Genomic DNA, 9,147 nt, shown 5'->3' with positions numbered 1-9,147 from the left:
GCTGAACCAATAGAGCTCTCATCTTTACTCTCCATAGGCCGAAGTCGTTCTTCCCGTTGAATTTCTCAATGTCAAATTTGGCAGAACTCATTGTCGTGGCTAGGATTTCTTCCAATGAATTCTACCTGCTGCCCTTCCAAGAACTAAGCTGAAATCACTAAAATGCTGTACTATTGTATAGCAACCAAACATTTTCAGCTTAAACCTGCCTTTTAACGCCTTGCTGTCCAAGAAATTCTCAGCTGTCCAAGAAATTCTCACCTACTGCCCTTCCAAGAACTAGACTTCTCCCCGTGAACTCCACCACCTTCGCCAACCGAACGGAGAGCTCCGATCCCTTCTTTCAGAGATCACACCTGTTCACCGGAAAAAAATTGTTGTTCTGTGTTCGCGCAGTGCTCGGGCTTCCTTCTCGCAGACACTCCTTTGCGTCTAACGGAACAAATCAAGAATTCCTCCTCTGCCTCTCGCACGAGAATAACTGCCTCTCCAGAGCTATCGCGCCTCGCCAAACTGCCCAGGTCCTTCTGCCTCCTGCTTTGCGAACTCCCGAACAGGGAACTCCTTGAACCCTTCTCTGCGCGATCTCTACCTCTTCCCTCTGGTCGAGCTGCTCGCAAGGCAAGACCGAACTCCTGCTCCGAAATCCTCTGTTGGCAGCTCTGTCGCAAATTTTCGACCCTTGCTGGTGGATTGTTCCTCCTTCGTCTCTCTGAACCGCACAACCTGCGATGCAAATTAAATCTATCAAAGCTTCCACTGCTCATCGAATCTGTCGCGATTCGACTGCCTGCGACGCGATCTGCTTGCTCCTCTGTTCGTGAATGTCGAACTCCTCTTCTTCATCGCTGGCCGTGAACACCTTTACGCGGACACCTCTAGCCAAGAAGGATCTTCCCACAGACGGCGCCAATTGTTGTGAGATATGTACTTCCTGGCATAGAAACGAAACGCAAAGAACACAAGCAAACACAGATCGTTTACGTGGTTCGATCCAACTAGATTTATGTCCACGGGAGGGAATCAATGATCAATCAAATAGTTCACTAAGACAAAAGAAATGGAGAATACATAGCTTAGACATAGAGATGAGCCCTCATCTTCCTTCTATAGCCTCTCTCTCAAGCGACACCTTGATACAAGGCCTCAAGATGCTCTCCTCCTCTCTAGCTCTCTAGCTATTTTCTCCTCATTTGTGGTAGCTTACGATCTCTCCCCTTGCTCTCCTAAGCCTCACACTCTCTCTATTTATAGAAGTAAGAGAGTGGCAGGGGGGGGGTAGGGGAGCAGTAGGGGAGATGGGGGAGGGGGGGAGCGGTACCACATTACAAAAGTGTCCTTTTACCTTAGTTCAATAATTGGGGGTCAAAATAACAACAAAAATATTTATTTGTCCGGTGGTCTTTTACAAGGCAATTCCAAGTGAAATTCCAAAGTAATGGGTATCATTTTGATTTAACCCTTGAGACTTGTTATTTACATTTTTGGGACTCGAACAGTACTTAAAAGATGCTATTCTTTTTTTCTATAAGTATTCCATGTTCTCCTTTTATTAATAACAAATAAGAAATTATCATGATTCTTTTCGATTAAATGAAACCTCTTTAATTCATTGTTTATAAATGGAATTGAGAACTTGATTATTTTGCTTGCTTCTGTATTGTTTCTCTTATATTCTAAGTCTACTTGATAGAATGTGTTAATAAACTTGCTATAATTTTGTTCTTATGTAAGTCATTGTTAGGACGCCCGCAACCCTGATCACCAACGCGCATCACCCCACACCTCTTGCCCACCACCCCCCACCACCCCCCCCCCCCCTCTCTTCATTCCCTTCCCTCTATATTTCTTTATTATAAGTTAGATCATTTTTTTTTAGGTGGCAAGAATGCTAACAAGCTTGCTAATATTTTATATCTTGCAGCATCAGATGCTCCAACCATTTCTTTAGGATTAATTACATCCCCTGCCACAATTACAAGAAATTCATTGAATACTACTCTTTCAGCTGATTTAATTCCAGGAGCGGATCTAAGGTCTTCATATGTCAGTAAACTGAAAACTGGGGATGAAAAAATACTATCAACCACTATAATGGTAAGTAATTTTGGTTCTATGACCTCTCTTATACATTTTTTTTTTCCATTGTGTAGTGAGTGAGAGAGAGATGGAGGGAGAGAGGAAAATGATTTAATAAATGAAACTTAAGAGTACCAAAAATGTCTAAAAACAAACCCATAAAGCGCAAAAATAGGTAGTAGAGCTAAAAAAGGATCAAAAAAGTTACATCAATTAGGTTTGATTCAACCTTAGAGATGTGTCGTGAGACACTAATGGAGCCAATCTATTGAGTGATTCAAGCCATAAGATAAAAAACCCAATTTTCTTAGAAGGCAAAAAAATATAAAACCAATTAATTGAAGAGCAGAGAAAGCACAACAAAAGTAAAGGGTCAAAGCAAGTTAGAAGAAATATAGCCGGAGACATAAATAGTAGGAGCCATTCAAGCGAGCAATTCTTGATGTCAAAACTCAGAAGATTCCCAAAAACAAAAGGAAATAATCTCAGGCAATAATCATGACAACAAATATATCCATTTTATCTTCATCGTCACCCCAAGGTGTTAAAAATCAAACCAGGATGGGATACCAATAAGATGGCCATCAAGACTATTAAGAAAACCAATAGCTAGATATAATGTGATATAAAAAGAATTTGAAGCCAAAAAGCCATCCAATAGAAATCCTCATAAAATTATTTGATAGTTCCATTGTGCACTTTAAATATTTAATTATATTGCTTCACTTAATTTGTATGATGTTCAAAATAGCCAAGTGATTCAAAATAAGAATCTTTTAGAATCTTTTGAATCTTATTATTTCTTTACTTGCAAATTTTCTAAAATACCAGGATAGTTATAAGCAAATAAATTCTACGATTAAAAATAATGTGATAAATTGAGCTAAATTCAAGTACCAAGTTTAAGATAATTGGAAGAAGAATAATTTCGGCCATAGGAAAAGCAGCCTCTATGAGCACAACAAAGAAGGGCTAAGCTAAAAATTCAAAAAAATGCTAGAATGGGTTTCAGAGTTAATCGATAGTGTAAGGTAGACAATTAATTTAGATTGATTCTCCCTGCAATGAATTATCCATCATCTTAAATCCCTAATTACATGCCATCTAAGAATACATGATAAATTATTTAGAATATTTATTAAACCAAATATATTGGCCACTTAGACTATAGGTAAGTGAGCATGTAAGGATTTTTTTTTTCATCTTTAAAAGACAAATTACTCCTTCATTTTCATAAATTAAATTAAATCCAATCATAAATTCCAAATTATTCTTATAGAAGCTTGGGACCAAGTCGTAGAGGGCCTACAGAAAAAAAAACCCAATTTTTATTATCAAATATAAAAGATAAGGCTGCATTAAAGTGGATGTTGAGAAGGGGGGAAACATGAGTACCCAAAAGCCCCAAACTTGACCCCTTATACTACATGCCATTAATTGAACTGAAGGTTGAGCCGTTTTCTACCTCAGATGAAAGCAATTCTCGCAAAGAATTGGAGCATGGTTTGAGAGAATGCTAGCATGAAGAAGGATTATGGTGTTTATGGAACTAAAGAATCACATAAGGACCATTTTACTGCAAGTCACGAAATTTAGATCTTTGAAAAGAAATCCAGAGCACCATCATCAGACAAGGATTTAGAATATAGGGGAAGGACAGATAATGCCCCATTTCTAAAGAATGAACAATATTCTTTCAAATAATACAAGTGGTTTTTCATAAATGATAACGATCAGTTAAGGATTTCAAGCATCAAAAGTTGCAGAAGAAGTATGGACAGATAATCCAGTTAAGTTTGATCACTTACGAATTTTTGATTGTCCTGCCTATGTGTATGTACCTGGATATGAAAGATCAAAACTTGATCCAAAATCTAAGAAGTGCATTTTCTAGGCTACAAGAAAGATGTCAAAGGATACAAGTTTTGAGATCTGATTGTAAAAAAAATAATGATCGGTAGAGATGTCGTTTTTAATGAACGGTCCATGTTGCAGCAGAATCAAGTCAGAGAATAGTTCTAGTTCAGATACAGTGCAGATGGATTTAGAACAACAATCCAAAAAAAACTGAGACAGTTGAAAGTTCAAATCCAACACCTGGTGATTCCAATACAGATGATTTACAAAATTACAATTTAGTCAGAGATAGACAGAGACGCGCCCATGTAAAAATTTCAAGCAGATTGGGTTATGAAGACTTGGTCTCTTGCGCATTCTCATCAGCAATGATGATCTAACCACTTTTTAGGGAGCTATCACCAGCCATGAGAAAGAGAAATAGATGGGTGCAATGGTTGAGGAGATGGAGTTTTTGCAGAAAAATCATACATGGGAGCTAATTCAGTTTCCCGAGAGAAAGAAGACTATTGGGTGCAAGCGGGTTGTATAAAAGAAAAGTAGCTATACAGAAAAAGAAGGAAAAAAGTTTAAGGCTTGACTGGTAGCAAAGAGATTTTCACAGCAGAATGGGGTAAATAATGATGAAATCTTTTCTTCTGTGGTCAGACATACTTCAATCAGCACAATGCTTGCATTAGTAGTTATTTTGAATTTGTATCTGGAGCAGATGGATGTCAAAATTGCATTCTTGCATGGTTATCTGTAGGAGCAGATTTACATTGAGCAATCAGAAGGGTTCACTTAACCTAAACAGGAGCTTCTGGTTTGCAGATTAAAGAAATTGTTGTATGGGTTGAAATAGTCTCCAAGATAATGGTATAAGCGGTTTGACTCCTACATGATTCAGATTGGCTGCAAGCGATGTGAGTATGATTGTTGCGTCTATGTTAAGAGCCTTGATGATGATTCTATTTTTTTTCTGTTACTGTATGTTGACGATATTCTAATTGCTGCAAAGAATATGTATGATGCCTTGGTTTGAAAGCTTTATTGAGCCAGAAATTTGGCACGAAAGACTTGTATTCTACAAAGAAGATTCTTGGAATAGAGATTTATCGAGATAGAGACTCAAGACAATTATGTTTATCTCAACGAGGCTATGTTGAGAAAGTGTTAGATAATTTTGAGATGGGCAAAACAAAGCTTGTGAGTACTCCATTTGCAAATAATTTTAAGCTTTCTTTAGAATAGTGTCCGAAGACAGACAAGAAAATCAAAGATATGATAAAGGTTTCATATGTCAGCGCGGTTGGCTGCTTGATGTATGCAATGGTATGTACTTGCCCTGATTTGGCTCATGCTATTAGTCATGTCTGCAAATACATGTCTAAACCTGGAAGGTGATATTGAGAAGCAGTTAAGTGGATTTTCAGGTATCTGAAAGATATTGTAGGACAATTACTTTTTACAGTCAGTAGATTGATCCTTCAGTTGTGGGGTACGTGGATTCAGACTATAAAAGTGATTTGGATGACGTAAGGTCTACAATCGGGTATTTGCTTACTTTTGGTGGAGGGCCGATTTGTTGGAAATTAGCAATTTAGTCTATTGTGGCATTATCTACAACTGAAGCTGAGTGCATGCCAGTAGTTGAATCTGCTTAAGAAGCCTTATGACTTACTGGGCTAGTAAATGAACTGGGTGTTGAGCAAGGTGAAGTTAAGTTGCATTGTGTTAGTCAAAGTGTCATTTGTATGGCTAAGAACTAGGTGTACCATGCGCGAACTAAGCACATTGATGTCAGGTATCACATGATCAGAGAATTAATTGCTTCTGGTGAGATACTGTTGTAGAAGGTTCATGCTAATGAGAATGCAGCTGATATGTTGACCAAGCCAATTACTATCAACAAGTTCTTGCATTGCTTGAACTTGTTGAATATTCACAGTTGCTAGACAAGCATGGTAGCCCAACCTACTTTGGTGTAAAAAACTCCTTGATGTATTTCTCCTAAGGGGCTGGATGTTCACCAAGGTGGAGATTCGTTAGGTATGACTTATATACTAGAAAAGGGACAGATGCTGGAGTGGAGCGGAGCTCGCGAGGGAAGTGAAGCGGAAGCATTTGTCCAATTGCGGGAGTTTTGTTATGTGGGTTGGGGGTGCAGGGCAACGCTCCCGCGGTACGGTACATGGTCAGGGCTATATATATATGATATATTGTAACCCTAAGGTATTATGCACTCTTTTTCTGAATTAAAGGAAAAACCGCCGTTCTGCTTCCGAGGACGTAAACATTTTTGCCGAACCTCGTTAAATTTTGATGTTTTTTTCTGGATTAGTGTTGATTCTTATTTTTCCTTACCCTAAAATTCTCAACAATTCCTTATCACTCAAGTTCAGTGAGATCTCATCAATCATGATCCTCAGAAATATGGATTGAGGCCCATGAAAAAGTCATCCATGATTTTGAGGTAGTGAGTTGATTGGCTGCAATGAAGATTCTATTTTTGTTAGCAATCTTTAATATAGTCGATGTGTTCTAATGGCAAAATGGAAAATCTGGAAAATTATTCATGATAGGGATCAAAGAGAGCTTCTACGGCAGGTTTTTAATCATAGTCGATGTGTTCTAATGGCAAAATGGAAAATCTGGAAAATTATTCATGATAGGGATCAAAGAGAGCTTCTACGGCAGGGTTTTAATCAAATAGTCTCTCTCTCTCTCTCTCTCTCTCTCTCTCTCTCTCAAAGTTCTGCCACTAAAAAAATAATGCCCTGGTGTGCAAACCTTTTCAAGATCTTATAAGCAGGAAAATTCTAAGAGGAAAATAACCTTTACCAAGAGTAAGAAGCTTAGTCTTACTTTTAAGTTGGACGTATAGAAGGTGCAATTACAAGCAGTATGCCCAATTAATGAAAGTCCCCAATCCAGTGCTCCAGCAATAAGATTTAATTGGGAAAAGACGACTTCCTTTCGTATGATATGAACAAAATTTAGATCAAGTTCTGGAGAAGGAGCTATTTGTAGAGGTAGGCCTTCTAGGTTGTTGTCAATGCTGTGGCTGGAGCTGAATAGTAGATTGAAGAGCAGAAGTCTTAACCCAGGAGAGCCGGTGAGGCCATAGGGACCTGCAAGTGATCTATGTGAGCGATGTTGCCTGTAAAGAGACTAGTGGAAATTTTTTGTAGATAATTTTGAAACCCTAGGCCAACATTTTCACCATGGCTATTACTAAAAATTAGAACATGTTTCTACAATTTGTTCGCCCTCGCCCTTCTTGATTTTTTGTTCCCCTTGACTTTTCACACTCTGGCATAGCAATATAAACAGCCAGATATAACTTGTAAATTATTTGCTATGTTTTGACGCTGTTCACTCTTTTTGTTGAGTCTGAGAATTAATAGCTCATTATTCTATTCAGCGATGGTTCTTCAGAACTTTGTGTTCCATTAGTACTGGATAGGGAGCTGGTTATCTTCATGGATAACTAGCTAGATATTAAACTTTGGGGGCAGTTTGGCTTCAAGTAGATTTTAATAGAATTTAGCAAATCCACAAAATTCATACATTTTTAAATCCACCCGGTTTCTTAATGTTTGGTTGGATAAAGCCGGTGCGATAAATCCAGCTAAAACCTCAACCAAACAGCCCATTAATGTTGTTTCTTTGCCGATTCTCATATTCTAGAATTGTAGCAGGAGGATAGGGAGTTGAAGCAGGAGAGGAGAAAGCAATCTAACCGAGAGTCTGCCAGAAGATCCAGGTTACGAAGACAGGTATGCCGTAGAAATAAAATAATACACGTGAGACTCGGCACATTTGGGTGGTGGCACATAGGCATTATTCTCTTTTACTTTATTCCATGGAGTTTCTACTGTTTTTCTGTTATGTTTTCTTTTTCTTTAATAATTTTTTGTCCAGGCTGAAACTGAAGAGCTTGCCATCAAAGTCGGAACTCTGATTGCTGAGAATAGTACTCTAAGATCTGAAATTTCTCGGTTAACTAAAAGTTCTGATAAACTTAAATTAGAAAACTCCGCTCTAATGGTACTTCCAGATCCTCTACTGCTATTTTCTTTAATGACCGAATCTGATATCATATTTTAATTTACAGGAGAAATTGAGAATGGTGCAACTAAGTCGGGAAGAAAATATAATATCTGACAGTGTAGCTGACGAAGAGGTACCATCTATTATGGTAAAGAATCTCTTATCAAGAATAGATAACTGCAACCCTGATTCTGGTGCCAACCAGATGGAGTATGAGACTTATGAGGACTCCAGTGGCAAACTGCATCAGCTCCTTGACTCAAATCCAAAATCAGATTCCTTAACTGCAAGCTGACAATTCTCAACTATTTGAATGAAGAAAGGTCACTGCAAACTACTAACTCTTGACATAATGCTACTCTAAAAGACAACTAGAACTGATCAACTTGTATTGCAATTTTCCCTCGCAAGAAAAAAGGAAAAGAAATATAGGTATTAAATCTCCTTATCAAAGCCTGAGAAATGAGGTTTGTGGCTTTATATTATCAAGATTTTACTGTGTGCGCGCTATAACATGTTTAAGATCCATCCATGGTGTTTTATGTTTTTTGAAACCCATGTTAATGGTGATCATAAATTGCAGACACTGTTGTATATTTAATTTGAAAGAAAGATGCATGGCTTTTTGTATGGCTTCATTGATTTCTTCTGCTCTGGACCTTGATTTCTGGTAGTTTGTGATGATGCATTGAGGTTTAGTTTTAATTTTAAGAAGCTAATTAGGTAGGCAAACGCTTGATAACTTTCAGTGGATTCAAATAATAAGCAGTGATGTACTTCTCTCATCAGGAAGGGAATCATTTTTCTGCCGATTTTCTTTTTTTTACATTTATAATTTTGTATAATTATTGAAAATAAGATAATTTTAAAAATAAAATACAAAAATGATTGTAGCATATTGAAGTTATTTTCAATGCTAAATTTTGCGAACACATTTTCTTCATAAAAAAATGTTTAATGTATAAGCAAGGCAGCATAAATAAGGAGCATTTACATTAATACCACCCAATCCTTATGTATTTACATATTCAACCCCTAAAATTTATTTTTTACATTTATATCACTCAAATCATTTATCTCAGTATTAAAAATATCATTATTTTAATATTTAAAAAAGAATTACACTTTTTCATAAATAAAGCGACATGTAAAAATTGAAGTTTGGGATATATATTA

The 9,147-nt window shown here is 37.2% G+C and overlaps 1 protein-coding gene across 9 annotated transcripts in view; it reads left to right on the top strand.

Annotated features, from left to right (window-relative positions):
* LOC110038755 (common plant regulatory factor 1-like) overlaps nt 1–8,598 on the top strand; it is a 16,807-nt gene extending 8,209 nt beyond the window's left edge. For 6 of the 9 annotated variants that reach the window (XM_020743647.1, XM_020743652.1, XM_020743646.1 and 3 more), the window contains exons 9-12: nt 1,925–2,097; nt 7,617–7,697; nt 7,843–7,968; nt 8,036–8,598. In XM_020743647.1, coding sequence (XP_020599306.1) covers nt 1,925–2,097; nt 7,617–7,697; nt 7,843–7,968; nt 8,036–8,266 — 611 coding nt within the window. In that variant the 3' untranslated portion in view covers nt 8,267–8,598. The remainder of the gene's footprint in view (nt 1–1,924; nt 2,098–7,616; nt 7,698–7,842; nt 7,969–8,035) is intronic. The other 3 variants (XM_020743653.1, XM_020743651.1, XM_020743655.1) reach the window with 3 other exon arrangements.
* The last annotated feature ends 549 nt before the right edge of the window (nt 8,599–9,147 follow it).

Source organism: Phalaenopsis equestris, unplaced genomic scaffold, assembly GCF_001263595.1.
Source record: "Phalaenopsis equestris unplaced genomic scaffold, ASM126359v1 Scaffold233721, whole genome shotgun sequence".
In the NCBI taxonomy this organism is placed as follows: domain Eukaryota; kingdom Viridiplantae; phylum Streptophyta; class Magnoliopsida; order Asparagales; family Orchidaceae; genus Phalaenopsis; species Phalaenopsis equestris.
This window is presented reverse-complemented; position numbering and strand designations above follow the sequence as displayed.